Below are 17120 nucleotides of genomic sequence, written 5' to 3' on the forward strand. Positions count from 1 at the left end.
GGGCTATGCTTGCAGTAAATAGCAAATATGGACACGTAAATGTAAACGAGTTATAGAAGAAGAGAAAAGAGAAGATTTTTAACGGTTTTTTCGATATATCTCGAAAAGTAACAAAGCAATCGATACTTTCAAAAAATCAGTCGATAGATCTTTTTAAAACCTACAACTTTCTCATTTAAAATTTTTCAATCCGTGCTATATTTTTTTAGTTATTTTAGAAAAACCGTTTTTTTCAACTTTGCGATTTTTTTTAACCATGTTCGCCATATTGGATCGAGTTTAAAGAACAAGAAACTCAATTTAAAATTTAATTTTCTATACGGTCATATTTTTTTTGTCCAGGTAATAATTTCTGTAAGCATTTCTCTATAATGCTTGGACTACTTGTGGATTCTAGAGATAACACCATCAGTAACCGCATTTGCTATTTCAGCTGGAACGCTTTTCGTATTAGAGCAATCAAATCCTCTTTTGAAGCAACGGGTGTAGAATAAACTTTTTTCTTTATTACTCCCCAAACATAAAAATCTAATGGAGTGAGGTCAGACCTCACTGGCCAATTCCACGGTCCTAGGCGTCTCATCCATCTATCTTCAAACATTTCAGTCAGCTGTTGATCGATTTGATTGTAACAGTGAGATGGAGCCCCGTCTAATTGATACCAACACTTCCTTAGTTGGTCTAAAGGTATTATATCTATTATCTAGAAAATCTACCACAACTGTTTGCAAAATATTGAGTATCCTGTGAATGGACGCTCGTGAAATGCCTAAATCATACTCTGCGGCACGAGTTGAGGATTCTGGATGAACATTAAAATAGGTTAACACATTTATTACATTATCTTCATTTGAAGTTTTTGGTTTTGGTAAAATTATTTCTGCACAAACTCGACCATACTGTAGTTGATTTGGTAAAATTATTCTTAACTTTTTTCTGCTCATTGGTGGCAAATTTGGATATGTCTCATTAAAAACTGACATTTAAATATGTATTGTTTTCCATTTCTTATAAACTCTAAATTAAACTGTCACTGCAAGAGAGTAACAACAAATTGACAGTTTAGTTGTTTGTTTTGATAAAAATTCCACAGATATCCTCGTAAGAAATTACATGATTTTAGGTGATTACATAAAAAATAGTAGATAACTTAAAAACTAGAAGAGATAGGTATAGGGAACCTTGATACCGTTCGAAAGAGAATAAAATTGTGTATCAGAATATAGAAAATCATACAGGGTGTTCCATTTAAAAAAACCGACTTATGAAGGTTTGAAGTTAACTAAAATCGGCATTAAATTTCTAGCACGCTGTATGCAATTAAGCCACTTTGAAAGTATGGATGGGGAAGCTTAGGGGTCTAGCTATCCCCCCTATAAATATTGTTGCTTTATCTTTTTTACTATAAAATACACATGGTTTGAAGCTAGTCACTGTTTCTCTCCATTTTTTTGAAAAAAATTAAATATCTCGGAAACGGTTTATTTTGAGGAATAGGGAAACTTAATAAAAGTCCACCTAAAATAACACGTAGAATCCAAAATGGCAATAATATATAGGGTGTTCCATTTAAAATAAGCAAATTGATGGCGACTTCCGGTATAACCGGAAGGGGTACGTGGATGTCATTATTTTAGTTGAGAAAGGCATGCCCGAAAACCCGGTATCTCAAATTTTCGAAATTCAAATCGAAGTATAGTCTCTGAAATAATTCTAATGGGCCGTCACCGTGAGACACCCTGTATGAACAATAACTCTTTAGTGCATTATTGGTATGGAAACTGGTTATATCCCTCCAAATATACATTACAATAAACCAAGGGCAGAAATAAAAGGAATAGCAGAGGGACGAATGAAAGTGGTCACAGAAAAAATGAAATTCAACGACGACACAGGATTAATAGGTAGGTAATATTTTCTGTTTCTTCTATAACATTTTCAAACATCGCTTTTTTAGGTGTTAATAATTTTGGGTTTGGTGGCGCTAACTGTCATGTGTTGCTCCGGTGGAATTCCAAAACCAAAGTAAATCATGACATTCCAAAGGATAATTTACCTAGACTGGTGTGTGTAAGTGGAAGAACAGAAAAAGCTGTCAAAAGCTTACTCAGTACCACGGACGTTAATAAATTTGACACTGAATATATAAAATTATTACACGAAAGCTTCAGGTATGGGCTGTTACTCTTTTTGGCTTAAAATTTAATTTTTAATAGTAGTTTTAATAACAGAAAAAGTGGTAGTAGTTCGGACGCTCAGCCGAAATATCGGGGTGGGTTCGAAACAACTTTGGCGAATTTAGGACGTTACTAGCAATGAAAGACAATCCTGCTAGGAGGTCCCCAAATTGGCTAGGTTTCCAAACATATGTGACATACACTTCATAGTTCGAGGATAGTGTCAATCACTACGACTTCTGAATGACACCAGGCAACTATTGTGAAGACAGCGTATGGCCAGGCGACTGGAGGAGTTTGACTTAAAACAGGAAGAAAAGTTGCATTTCAAAAATATATACATTTATTAGATATTATCCTACTATACACGGTATACAAGGTGTAACTGAAATAAGTATTCAAATTTTCTGAGCTTGTAAAACAAGTCGAAAAATGACGAAAACTTTAGTACAATTTTTGTCAGTGGCGGCTCCTAAGGGAGCTACGCTCTCCTAAAGGGGTAACCTCGGAAATAGTTTTTAATGCGTAACATCCAAACGGCTCGACATTAAGTCACGAAATTTTGGTGAGGTATTAATCTTGACGTGCTTAATAAGTCTCATAAAATACATTTCAAAATTTGCTACAGGGGCGTGAGAAAATGCAGGACCCAAGGACAAATTTAATCATATCTTTTTTGTAGTCAATTTTTTCTAGTTCCTGACTCGAAAATATTGAAACTTGAAGTATTTAACATAAAAAAGATCCCCTTGTTAAATTTCACTAGGATGTGCCGTTTTCCAGTAAAATCGATTTCAATCATTCCCAACGTGCTCCAAATTCAACTTTCATTACATAGCAAAATAAATTAATTGCAATGTGCCATGGGGAAAACAACTAGTCTGACAGTTAACAAAAATGTCATGTATTTTTAGTTTCAAATTTGTGTCATTTGAGTATTCGCATTGCCGTTTTATAGTAAATAAAAATATCAAATAATTTTAAAATGCAGCAGTATACATTTTCTGAGTATGTAGATATGCTTTTGACGTTAGGTGAATGTCATGGAAGCGCAAGAGCAGCCGCACAACGATACAGTGAAAAGTTTCCCAACAGAATTGTGCCCAATTACAAAACATTTCTTTGCACAGAAAGGCGTTTGCCAGAACGGGGTACGTTAAAAAGGAACAATTTTGAGAGAGGCAGGCGTAGAATAATTAGAAATCTCCTGAATGAGGAAAATATTTTAAATTTAGTTGAAGCTAACGCCACACTTAGTACAAGACGATTATCAGTTCAAAATAACATGTCTCATATGACAGTATGGAGGATAATAAGAGAACAATTGTATCCCTATCATTATAGACAGGCCCAAGACATTTTACCACAGGACAGGCCCACGCGCAGACAGTTTTGTCAGTTAGTTTTAGACAGGCAAGCCGAAGATCCGATGTTTCTATCGATATTATTTTTACCGATGAAGCTACCTTTACCAGAAGCGGTGTTTTTAATATGCGCAATATGTGGGCCGAAGAAAATCCTAATGCTCGGAAGGTAACCCATTATCAGCATTCATTTAAAATAAATATTTGGGCTGCATTAGGAGATAATCTATTTGGATATCACATCATGCCTGGAAATTTAACCGGAGCAATGTACCATCAATTTTTGTCTACTAGATTGTATGAACTTTTAGAGGATATTCCTTTGGTAAGACGAGGTTCCTTATGGTATATGCATGACGGCTCCCCTCCTCACTTCAACCGTCAATGTCGACAGTGGTTAAACGAGCACTTCCCAAATCGCTGGATTGGCCGAGGAAATGATGCTGCCATAAATTGGCCTCCACGGTCACCGGACCTCAACCCAATGGATTTTAACGTGTGGGGTCAATGAAATGAAATCAAAAAGTGTATTTCCAAGCTATTGACATTGAGGAACAGTTGCGTCAGCGTATAGAAACTGCATTTAATGAACTCAATGTGGAGCACAAACTATACCGGAACCTATTTTCTTTGGAAAACAGGTTACGTGCGTGCATTAGGGCAAACGGCAGACATTTTGAAAGTTGAATCTAGTCCGTCTTCAGGAATTGGGCACATTTTCTGCTAAAGAAATTAAGATATTTGGTTAATTTGTTAAACTAAACTAAATGGTTTAAATCTGTTAAAATGTTACGTAAAAGTTTCAGCCGCTTACAATAGTTCAATAAGTAATCTCATATGTATCTATTTTTTAACTTTTATTTATATCAAAATATTTTTATTTGTTACTATTAAGAGTGTTAAAAATATTTGACATTTCTGTTAACTGTCAGACTAGTTGTTTTCCCCATGGCACACTGCAATTAATTTATTTTGCTATGTAATGAAAGTTGAATTTGGAGCACGTTGGGAATGATTGAAATCGATTTTACTGGAAAACGGCACATCCTAGTGAAATTTAACAAGAGGACCTTTTTTATGTTAAATACTTCAAATTTCAATATTTTCGAGTCAACTAGAAAAAATTGACTACAAAAAAGATATGATTAAATTTGTCCCTGGGTCCTGCATTTTCTCACGCCCCTGTAGCAAATTTTGAAATGTATTTTATGAGACTTATTAAGCACATCAAGGTTAATATCTCACCAAAATTTCGTGACTTAATGTCGAGCCGTTTGGATGTTTCCGAGGTTACCCCTTTAAAATTGTACTAAAGTTTTCGTCATTTTTCGACTTGTTTTACAAGCTCAGAAATTTTGAATACTTATTTCAGTTACACCTTGTATAAATTACTACAAAGCTATGATTACACCACAGCATATGTAAAGCAGAAATTTCACTCCGTATTTTTAAATACGCCTCTATTTGGTAGGAAAAGTGACCTCGGGTGGGGCGCTGTTGAGCGGGATTATCGCTCTTTCCCACGCCATCTCTGTAGGCCCGGACGCTTTGAAGAGGCAAACTTTTTCCCCTTTATCTCAGACCGCTGACACTGTTGTGTCCGAGAGATCCTTGGTCGAAAATCACTTTGTTACCACTATTAATTGTTATTAAAAAATGTAATAAATGTTAGAATCTACAGGAAGAAATCTTTATTTGAAGTGGAATGGGTTAAAAAAAATTAAACAGATTCAGCAGTATCAAAGAAGGTGTCGCAATGGATATAAATGAAAAGGACAATCATTGAAAGATGTCAAAAAATTTAGGTAGAAGATTTTTTTATAAGGAAATAAAAGAAATATATTTATTATTTACTCAAAGGTGAAGAGCGGCTTCAATTGTAGCCCAATCTGGACTTAAGATATTTATAGACAATTGCAGCTGATTCGACTTGGAAATTATTCTGCTGCATATAAGATAAATATACTGGAGAAGAAAATAATCGTTAATTGATATAACCATGTAGCTTAGACAAAAAATTACTTAAGAATCAAGTTATTACATAATTCGACATAAGTCTAAAACTGTGACCTGAAAATAATTATTAACTTAACTACAATTATAATAAATTTATACAGGGTGTTAGAAGTTTGACTGCCTTAATTTTAACAGACGATAGAATACATTAAAATAAACAAAAAAACCTTATATGACACGGGTCCTAAAAACTCAACCATTTCCGAGAAAAAAATTATCAAAATCTCCAACTTGATGTACAAAAGTTCGATTAATTAAGGAATATTGACATAACTGTGTGCATAAAATACCATAAAATACAATGTTTATCACTTTTTTGAACTTATTTATGCTTAATTCTAAAAAATAATTAGCGTTGTAATAAATTTATAAAATTCACATCTAGCAATGTGACAACGGCGCGGCAGTTAACACGGGGTACTAACCTGTCCAGCAATACGCAATTCAGTTGATGTTGGTATCTGGAATATTTCCTTTTCTTGAGATGTTTTCCAGCGAGTGCGCGAAAATTGGATTCGGTGTCGTACGTGCATCGAAAATGGTGGTGGACATTTTGAGCATATGTTGTAGTTGTAGTTTTGCTTTTTGGTAAGTCCTTAAATTATTTTTAATACGTATGATTATTTGGGCGACGTGAATCTTTGGGTACCTTAATTACACATTTTTCTAATTCATAATTTGATTAAAAGTCAAGTTCCTGTTTTAAGAGATTCATAATTACTAAAATTCGAGCTAAAATTTAAGCACAGCACTATCTTCTTATTACAAAATCGATACATTTTATTTTATTTATTTAAAAACTGGAAAACAATTGTCTTGAAATTTACTAAATAATTCACAATAGTTTACATTTTTGTTATTCTAGGACAAGTCTGCCGCGTGCACACGTGGTCTGCATCAGCTGTGTAGCGTTAAGTTAAGCGCTGTTGTCACGTTGTGATGAAACTCCCCAATATTAATATTCGCTGTATTTTGAAAACTGTTAATCTTACCCCCCTGTAATATGCAACTTTTTTGTTCATTTATGATTATTCTATCTCATGCTGAAGTTATAACAGTCATACTTCTTACACCCTGCATTTAATGTAAAAGCTGATCCAAGCATTTTAAGTTTCAGCTAGTCTCTGTGATATATTTTCAAATTACTACTACAGGGAAATATTGTGGTAGTGTAATCAAATAAACAATATAAATACTAAATCAGTGCTACAAAATATATTTTAATTATACATATTTTATCAGTCATATTACTAATATTTTACAAACTGAGCTAATTAAACTCAAATTAATTACAAATATTTTTAATCTGATTAAAGAAGTATAACATAACATGCTTTTGAAGATTGATATCAGTTATGCTTTTTTATGTGATATAAACTGTATATGGTATATTTTGTAGGAGTAATATCGAATCTCATTTATATAGAGGTTACACTGTTGTATCTCGGCATGATGTAATTACAAGATCTATTAAATTCCTAAAACATTTTTCTAACGATTCTCCACCACTCTATTTTGGTTTCGGGAAGCTGAATAACTGGTATGACATCGGCTGCGATCTTCTGCAGCTTCCTGCATTCTCCACATGTATTCAAAGGTAACTGATAAAGAAAAAACTGAAAAAATGACTAGGTAAATATAATAATTTTTTTTATTTTTAAAAGAATTATTTTCAGTTGTTGTGAATTATATGAAATAAAAAACTGTTCTGAATTCTGATATTTGAAATGTTTGGACTTTTAGCAGCCTATACTAAAAGAAGAATATAAAAACTAAAATTGTATCATGCCCTTTGGTTTCATTTAAATTCAAACCAAAACTTACCGATACCGATGTGATTTTATTATCCACTTATTTTTTTTTTAGGATACAAAAAGTTCTGTACCGAAAAGTAAATATTTTCGATGTCTTTCTTAAGAAATCTGACAAAGATATTGACCCGATGTTGTTAAGTGCTGTGGTTCAACTGGGTCTTATTGATTTATTCAATTTGGCAGAAGTAAAGCCAAGTGGGATATTCGGATATCCAATTGCCGAATTACTTTCTTCATACTGTGATGGAACATTATCTTTGGAAGAAACTACCGTTTACATTTTTTTCCTAAACCAGATGCTAAACAATGTAACATTAGACCCCAACAACAACAATAATCTGGTAAGATACAAATAAAATTTACTTGGAATTTCTGTAATTTATGTAATGATAATAATATATTTGGCAAAAAAGTTATTTATTTTTGAGAAAATCCTGCAAAACTTACAAATTGTTTTCAATTATTTTTCGGGATTCACCCAGAAATACTATATATTTCATATATTTCAGGAAAAGAAGGCTGTAATCGACGATGACAGTATAAATAGCCACACTTTCCAAAATGAAACGGAAACTGAAGTTTCGTCGTCAATGAGTGAGTTTGAGTAAATATATAAATAACAAGAAAGTCACACAATGCATTTTTCGTAGAAAATCGTTTATTGCACAGTGTGCTGAAAGATCTAGAGTATACTAAGGGTGATATAAGCAATAATAGCATTGTTGATTACTTTGTAAACAATATATTTAGCAATGGATTTCAAAATACGGATATACCGGATCAATGTTCGGTCCTACTCAAAATTGGAGACAGCCTATCAGAGGAATTGGAAGACGTTTCTGTGATTACTTTATTTAATGAAGCTGAATGCAGCTGTTTAGTAGAATTTCTGAAAGGACTTGGAAGGTAGAACCTTTAATTGTACCCTTTTATGAAAAATAATAAATTATTTTGTCTTACAGCTTATACGAACTTGGGCTTAATCCTCAGATAAGTAAGCTATACCCCTCTGTACCAGTACCTGTAACCAGAGGAACAGAAATAATATCGCCTTATATAAAATGGAATCATCGAAAACCTAAAAGTGTACCAAAATATCACATAGAAAATTTGACAAAAGGGGCCAAATGTGGGCATAGAGTAGTTGTTATTGATGCTGAGGATAAAGAATGGAAATTCATTAGAGGACATATTGTTGATGGTTAGTTACTTCTAAATTAAAATTAGAAATAAAAAATACATTAGATATCCAAACTTAAAATGAACTGTCGGCTTATTTTGTACTTTACAAAAAAAAAACATGAAATAATTACTCTGCAAATCTAATACCCAAAATCAATTTTATATTGAAATTATTGATATATGTACTTATATCATAAATACTAGTCAATGTTTTGTGTTTCAGATAGAAATGTATTCCCAGCAACAGGATACTTGTATGTAGTATGGGAAACCTTTTTGATAGTAAATGACCTGGAAATGTGCTTTTCACAAGTTTGTTTTGAAAACTGCAGGTTTATCAGAGCCACTATAGTACCAGAACAAGGATATTTAAATTTAAAGATCAACATTCAATCGGGCAATGGCAATTTCGAGGTGACCGAAGGAAATTCCGTTCTGGCCACTGGAAGGATTTCCTTGTTGGGATCCAATGTCAGTTCCGAAGACTTATTGTTTAATTGTAATGAAGTGTCTGCAAGCCTTAAACTGAACAGCAAAGACGTCTACAAGGAACTGAAATTACGAGGGTACACTTATAAGTATGCACCACAATGATAATAGTATCTAGGTATTAGTTAGTAGATGATTTAGAATTGTCCATCAAACTATAATCCTTTCTAAGTTATTTTTAATTTTTAGAGAAGGCTTTCGTGCAATTGAGCAATGTGATAGTTCTGCCTCGAATGGTTACATCAGATGGGACGACAATTGGGTCACCTTCATCGATAACATGCTCCAACTGAAGATCTTACAATATGACTCTAGACTACTTTACATACCGACATTCATTTCTAAACTGACCGTTTTGGCTAATACACATTCGAAGCTGTTGAATAATGCCGTAAGAAACGAACAAAACATTGTTATTCTACCAGTAACCAATGATATAAAAACTGGGGTGATAAGGTAAATTTTTATTATCGATACAACAATTAAATCTGCAACTCATATTATACTTTATTATGTAATATATTATACTAATTATTATTATTATACTAATTATTAAAGTGATTTTTCTGAACTGCTGGTTTTAGATGTGGCGGTGTAAATATTTCGGGGTTAATAGCTACATCGATTTCAAGAAAAACACTGTTAACTGGTCCAGTGTTAGAAAGCTACAAATTCGTACCTAACTTTACGGAGATAGATTTACACCAGTCTGTAAGAGTGAACATGCAAATAATCCTAGAAAACAGTCTAGCTTATAAAGTTGAAGCTGTCGAACTCATCGATGAATTTACCAAGGAAGATTTAATTCCCTTGTCGCCTATCGTGAAACTAACTATAGAAAACCAGCCACTTATACAACTGATTCTTAAAATACTGAGTAAAACACCTCTTCCGGATGTAGATATCGAAGTAGAAAATAAAAAATTGGAAAACGAATCGAATTGCTTGCTCGTGATTGTCTCAAACATCTTGGGAAGGCGTGATGTAAGTAAATTATCATTTTAGTAAATTGATGCTATCAATTCGAAATTATTAATAGATATTTTAGGTTTTAGAAAAAACATTTTCTGTGGTAGCAGAAGATGGCTTCATTCTAACTCGAGAATCTCCAAAGTTCGATATCCCTAAAAATTTACATCATAATTTCTCAATCTTCACAGTGCATAGAATCTCAAATGAAACTCTCATCCTTCTTCGGAGGAGATGCACGACAAATAAATCTAAATACGTCAAAGTAAATAACACACAAGACTTCCAGTGGTTACCAGAAGTACAGAATGCAATTACTGAAGAGGAGAACCAAGATTTGGTACTGTATGCGGAAAACGAATACAAAAGCGGGATATTGGGTCTTGTTAATTGCCTCAGAAGAGAACCACAGAGTGAAAATGTCAGATGTCTCTTTGTAATGGATAAAGCACAGAAGTTTGATCCACAAGTGCCATTTTATCGTGATCAGTTGGAGAAAAACATGGCTGTTAATATCTACAAGAATAACCAGTGGGGTACTTACAGACATCTTTTATTGGAAAAAGAAAACCATGTAGAAAGTGAACACTGTTTTGTAAACTTAACGGTAAAAGGGGATTTGTCCAGTATGAAATGGATGGAAGGGCCTCTCCGATACCACACGAAAGAACAAGCTGAAGAAGAATTAATAAACGTAAGGCAAAGTTGCCAGTATCAAGTTTCAATGTTACAATCCTATTTTTTACAGATTTATTATAGTGCTCTAAATTTTAAAGATATTATGGTCGCTACGGGAAAAATTAGTGTAGATGTCATAGGGCAGGATCGTCTAATGCAGGAATACATTCTGGGATTTGAATTTTCAGGAGAAGGCAGACGGTAAGTGACAACCTGCTCTCTTACAATATTTAATATATACTTATATGAAGCTTAACAACTAAATGTTTAGACGTCAACCTTATCTGTTACAAATTATAAATTTGATGCAATTTATAAATAAAACTTTCCAAATCATCTCAGCTATATAAATAAAATGATTGACAAATTCAGATAAGAAAGTTAGTTAAGAAGGCTGACTCATAAGTCGACTAAAGATCTACAAAACTCCGGAGTGCAAAATTCTTAAATCTCCTAGATATCTTTTGAGATCAGGAATTGTCCAATGGTGGTTGTTCCCCAAAAACTTTTTCAAATGGTGTCATAATGTTTCAATGACATTTAGGTGTTGACTACTTGATGGCCAGTCAAGACATCAATATCATTGTCTTTATCATGTTTTTATAAGTTTCCAAATCATGACATATTTCGGAATTTCCACTGTATATGTTAAGCACTCCTTGTGGAATACTTATCTTACCCAATCCCCAATACACACGTGAAATTGGAGCTTATCTGATCAAAATTACTTGAGCCCAGTCTTCACTGGGCCTTCACTTAAAGCCTTAGATTTAGTCCAAATCAAATGTTTCTTCTTCTGGAGTTCCGTCAGCAACGGTTTTTCTTCTGCCTTAATGGAAACGAAATCTTTATTTAGCTTTTCATGTTAATAATTATTGCCTCCAAAGGTACTTAAGATACGAAACCAGGGTTGTGTATTTACTGATGACAACATTTCTTCGATACGTTAATGTCTGCTTCTTGATTCCACATCATGGTTATTTCTTTCATAGTAACCCTTTTTTATGGTATTTTTATCACTTTCAATGGTCGACCAGAATTCTTTCTAGAAATGTCTATGCTATCAGATTCTCTTATTCTTTTAATTATACCTTCAACTGCGGATTTCATCATATTTATTATGCCAGTAGTTCTTTCCACCCTTAGCTCGTATTATTATATTATTAATTTTGTTGCGAAAACGTCGCAAACACTAACAAACACACGAATTGTAATAATGGACAATTTATTTTCAGCACAAACTTTTTTTTTAGGCAAAAAGTTCTGCGACCGAACAGTTAGTTCAATATCAGCAAATATTACTATGAAGGGTTTATAGATCAGAACAAATTTAAGTATTTGTAAAATAGTCACCAAATTGTTATCTAAAGTGGTTGTAGAATGAATACGTTATTGTAGAATATGTTTATTCTAAGGTTGTGTAACATTAAGTGTTATTGCCAAATTATCGCTTGTTACAGAATATTATATTGTTAGAGCTCGTAATTATTAGGTCGGAAACCAAAATTATGTTAACAAACGAATTTACTCCCTTAAAATACATAAAATTTTTAGTAAGTAGGTACATTGGCAGGTTTATCAGAACTAGTTTTCAGTTTTAATTAATTTAAATGGAAGAAATTTGTATTTAAGCGTTAAAAATTTTAAGGAATAATAATTTTCTGTTCTGTTTTCCTCCTCAGAGGAAAGCGTTACATGGGTATAGCATCCTGTGCACTCTCAACACTGTTATTAACTGATGTCTACATGAAGTTTCCAGTTCCTGATGAATGGAGCTTGGAAGAAGCAGCTACAGTTCCGGTGGTGTATGCCACTGTTATTTACGCTTTATTAATAGTAAGTAATACTCTCTTAAAACTTTTTGTATTTTCTTTATCAGGTTTAAACGCCTTTTCACAAAAGTTTCGTTCAGAAAAGTTTCTTGGTAATTCCCCGAAGGTTATATATCCAATTTGACCATTGTTTAACTGCAATATGTCAGTAGTAATTTTTTCGATGGCTTTATGATCATTGCTGTGCTGTACCTTTGTATCGGTCTGCGGCCCAATGGTGTTGTAGTTTCATCAACAGTGAAACACATCAATTATTTTAAGGTACCCATATACGTTGTCAGTTTTAGATACTACAAAATAGAGCATTCAACTCGAAAACATACTAATTCGCATTTTTTAAATAATTTTTTAGCAAGGCCAAATGGTGAGAGGCGAAAGCATCTTAATACATTCGGGCACAGGTGGGCTCGGGCAAGCAGCTATAAGACTGGCTTTGTACTATGGATGCACAGTATTCACGACAGTCGGTACTAAGGAAAAGCGCAATTTTCTTAAGAAGACCTTTCCACAACTTAAGGGTTGGTGAAATTTATACAGGATTTTCTGAAAGTCCATCAGGAAACTCGGGGGAGGTGATTCTACGGATCTGCTGTGATGTCTAGCAAGAGAAAAAAATATGAAAACAAATTTTGAGTATCTAGGTAAAATGCCCTCTAGCGGCGCATAATAAAACTTTTCTCTGACTGGTGCAATAGAACTTTATCAACTTAGTTAGTGTGCCAAATGAGAGATTAATCGAACTTTCACAAGCTATAACTTGCATACAATTGACAATGCGAAAAAAAAATCATTACATACTGCTATTATTTTAATCCATAGAATCACCTCCTGGAGTTTCCTGACGGACTTTCAGAACACCATGTACAATAATAAAGATATAGTAGTAAATAAAAGTTTTTCCTGTACATTTTACAAACCATCTTAATGTTTAGATAACAATATCGGCAATTCTCACGACGAATCCTTTGAGCAATTGGTTCTCGTCGAAACTAAAGGTCGAGGTGTCGACCTAGTGCTAAATTCTTTGGCTGAAGATAAACTGATGGCGTCCGTTAGATGCCTTGCGAAAGGAGGCAGGTTCATGGAAATCGGAAAATTCGACTTGGCCAACAATCAACACCTTAGCTTGCTCCATTTCCAAAAAGGTATCAGCTTCCAGGGTGTCATGTTGGATCATTTATTAATAGGGGGCTCTCCGAGTGTTAAGTACAAACTATTCAAAATAATGACATATTTGATCAAACGTGGAGCTATTAAACCTTTAAATAGAACGGTGTTCAAATATAATGAAGTTGAACAAGCTTTTAGGTTCATGGCCACAGGCAAGCACATGGGAAAGGTTCTGGTCCAAATTCGAGAAGCTGAAAACGGGCTACTGATGCCCCTTTATCCATCAAAGTTCTCAGGCACCTCAAGGTAAATTAGTTTACAAACTAAACCACTTTCTATTCAAACCACAACATTTAATAACGAAAGTTTATTCATTATTTCACTTCGCTCCTTCAGTGCTTCCTATAGTAAAATCATTCTAACGTGTCATTCTTCAATTATTGATATTACTTGTTATATGTTCTTGAACTTATTTTTTCTTGTAATCAAACTTTTAGACATTTTTGTAATTCTGAGAGAGTTTACATAATCGTTGGGGGACTGGGAGGTTTTGGACTGGAACTGGCTGACTGGTTGATCCTTAGAGGAGCCAGGAAAATCGTGCTAACGTCAAGGAATGGAGTTACCAACGGTTATCAGGAGTACAGATTACGGTAATAAAAAATGGCATCCTAAATTTATATAAAATTATTTATACCTCAAATATACATAATTCACTCACTATTGGGCACGTTTTTTAATTTCTTTAAGGATGTGGAAAATGTATGAGGTTATAGTGAAAATATCAACAGTTCCTATAACAACAGAGGAAGGGTGCAAACAGCTCTTAAAGGAATCATTAGAGCTGGGCCCCATAGATGCCATTTTCAATTTGGCGGTGGTTTTGGTTGATGGGTTTTTTGCAAACCAAACACCTGAAAGTTTTGCAATTTCTTTTGGACCTAAAGCATACGCTACGGAGTATCTCGATCAGCTTACCAGAAAGATGTGTGCAAACTTAAGGTGATAATATATTTTATTACCTACCCTTTGGAAATAAAATAAAAAATTGGAAAATTAGATAAGCAACATTAATTTCTATTCTGCAGCCAATTTGTAGTATTTTCATCTGTATCTTGTGGACGAGGAAACGCCGGTCAAACCAACTACGGAATGTCCAATTCTGTGATGGAAAGGTTATGCGAAAGGAGGAGACGGGCAGGTTATCCCGCTCTGGCCATCGAATGGGGAGCAGTTGGAGAGGTTTGTTGCCAATTTGCGAATATATTCACAGAGTTATCTATAATGTACCAGATTACATAAACACATTCATGAAACAGATAGGTTTTATTCATATAATATATTGCGTAATTATTAGGTTGGACTGGTCGCTGAAATGCTGGAAGATGAAATGGAAATAGAAATAGGCGGGACGCTGCAGCAGCGGATATCCAGTTGTTTAGAAGTACTGGATACTTTACTAAGACAGAGAGATGCTACCATCGTGTCCAGTATGGTAGTTGCCGAAAAAAATATATTAAATTCTGCAGATAATGCTATTGATACTGTTCTGAATATATTAGGCAAGTTTCTAGAACAATATTTAATCAATGGGCGCGTTCAGCAGACAGAACAGTTGGGCATCAGTTTGCGATTTTTCTGCTGGCCTATGCGTTACCACGGAACGTGTTGTGGAGCGGTCGCCATTTTTTGTAGCATATAAATGAGGCGCTCGCTAGACGTAACGGTTGTGCAAAAATGGCGGGAATTCATATTGTATTATTTCATAATACAATATGAATACAAAAATAATTTTTATGATGTTGAGGCAACAGAAGATGTCCACTCACTATTAAAAAATGGTAAGAAAGATACGCACCGTTAATAGGAATGCATAACAATCTTTTTATCAAATGGGAGGTACAAACCTATGTCCTATGTTCTTTATATTATGTGCAGATACACTTTTCTTCGAACAATATGTTTTAAATAAAGAAAATGAAAATACTGAATATGTATCAGAAAGAATAATAGGTAGGTACAGTAATTATGCGACTACTTAATAAGTTTACAAACTCATGTGGGTGAAGTTGTGAGGAGGGGACTTAGCCCCCCTAAAAACCTCTTATGGTTGGTATATAACAAAGTATTAGTCCTAACTTAGCCGTAACTTAACCTTAATCTTAGTCCTAAAAAGTTAAATGTACAGAATGTAATGCATCAGTTTATAAAAATCTTAACCTTGCCCTAGCTCTATACATTACATTTTGTACATTTAAATTTTTAGGACTAAGATTAAGGTTAAGTTAAGGCTAAGTTAGGAGTAATACTTTTTTATAAACCAACCATTTGCCTCCCCAAAAATTATTTCAACTTTACCACACACATATAACGAGCGTTCAAATAAAAACGTGGTCAAGTTGGTTCTGAAAATTTGGACGTAGGGCGTAGCGTATAGCAAATGAACTTAAAACGTCATCTGTCAAAGCGCTATATCGCCGCTATCAATTTGAATATTTTCGTTTTAAAAAGCGTTTAAAATGGTGTTTTCTCAAGACAAAAAGTGTTTATCATAGAGTCCTACTTTAGAAATGGACGCAAGATTGATGGAATATGGAAGTATTCTATTGAGGAATGTTTCATAGAATTTCAAAATCAATTTCCCGGCGTTGTTGAGTACAAAATTTTTCAAAGTGCAGTTCAGCGTTGTGTTAATGTTTTTCGTGAAACGGGCAGTGTAACAAGAAAAGAAGGAAGCGGCCGACCTAAAAAGCGGACTGAAGAATTAAAAGAAAATGTCCAACAAATAATGGAAAATGCGCCAAGAACTTCTGTACGTGTTTTATCACAAATGGTGGGAGTATCAGTCGGTACCTGCCACACAGTGTTAAAAAAAGATTTGCGTTTGTTCTCCTATCGTTTAACTTGTCAGCAAGAACTTCATGAAGTTGATTTTCCGCGACGGGCTGTATTTTGTGAATGGTTTTTAAACAACTACGGTGAACTTCATAATATCACCTTTTTTTCTGATGAAGCCTGGTTTCATTTAAGTGGTTACGTAAACTCACAGAATATGAGAATGTGGTCTTCTGAAAAACCAGATAACTTTTTTGTCGAGGGCCCTCTACACGCTCAAAAAATTGGAGTTTGGTGTGCTCTCAATCGAAGGAGGATTTATGGACCTATTTTTTTTAATGGTACTCTTACTGCCAAAGGTATAGAGAAGAAATTATCGCTCCTTTTGTTAACCAGCTGGAAGAAAACGAAATGACAAACTTTTACTTTCAACAAGATGGCGCAAGGGTACATACGGCAGGCGACACGATGAATATGTTGAGGGAAGTTTTCCAAAACCGACTAATAAGTCTCAATGCTGAACATGAATTTCCACCGAGGTTATGTGATATGACGCCGTGTGATTTCTTTTTGTGGCCTTACCTTAAAAACACTATTTTTGAACTGCCTATTCCTGATTTAAACCATCTGCAGGCTCGACTTATAGACAAGATT

General features: G+C 34.1%; 1 protein-coding gene across 1 annotated transcript in view; it reads left to right on the forward strand.

The window, feature by feature from the left end:
* LOC108915555 (fatty acid synthase-like) overlaps window positions 1-17120 on the forward strand; it is a gene marked incomplete at its 3' end in the record, with an annotated part of 31161 nt that overhangs the window by 8121 nt on the left and 5920 nt on the right. The window contains exons 8-26 of the mRNA XM_023456497.1: window positions 1763-1904; window positions 1958-2171; window positions 6957-7154; window positions 7424-7712; window positions 7881-7965; window positions 8022-8277; window positions 8334-8572; window positions 8777-9131; window positions 9232-9498; window positions 9627-10026; window positions 10091-10705; window positions 10760-10890; window positions 12372-12525; window positions 12874-13039; window positions 13454-13937; window positions 14129-14284; window positions 14382-14633; window positions 14720-14873; window positions 14989-15193. Of these exons, the coding sequence (XP_023312265.1) occupies window positions 1763-1904; window positions 1958-2171; window positions 6957-7154; window positions 7424-7712; window positions 7881-7965; window positions 8022-8277; window positions 8334-8572; window positions 8777-9131; window positions 9232-9498; window positions 9627-10026; window positions 10091-10705; window positions 10760-10890; window positions 12372-12525; window positions 12874-13039; window positions 13454-13937; window positions 14129-14284; window positions 14382-14633; window positions 14720-14873; window positions 14989-15193 (4762 nt within the window). The remainder of the gene's footprint in view (window positions 1-1762; window positions 1905-1957; window positions 2172-6956; window positions 7155-7423; window positions 7713-7880; window positions 7966-8021; window positions 8278-8333; window positions 8573-8776; window positions 9132-9231; window positions 9499-9626; window positions 10027-10090; window positions 10706-10759; window positions 10891-12371; window positions 12526-12873; window positions 13040-13453; window positions 13938-14128; window positions 14285-14381; window positions 14634-14719; window positions 14874-14988; window positions 15194-17120) is intronic.

This window comes from Anoplophora glabripennis, unplaced genomic scaffold (genome assembly GCF_000390285.2).
Source record: "Anoplophora glabripennis isolate ALB-LARVAE unplaced genomic scaffold, Agla_2.0 scaffold1625, whole genome shotgun sequence".
Taxonomy (NCBI): Eukaryota; Metazoa; Arthropoda; class Insecta; order Coleoptera; family Cerambycidae; genus Anoplophora; species Anoplophora glabripennis.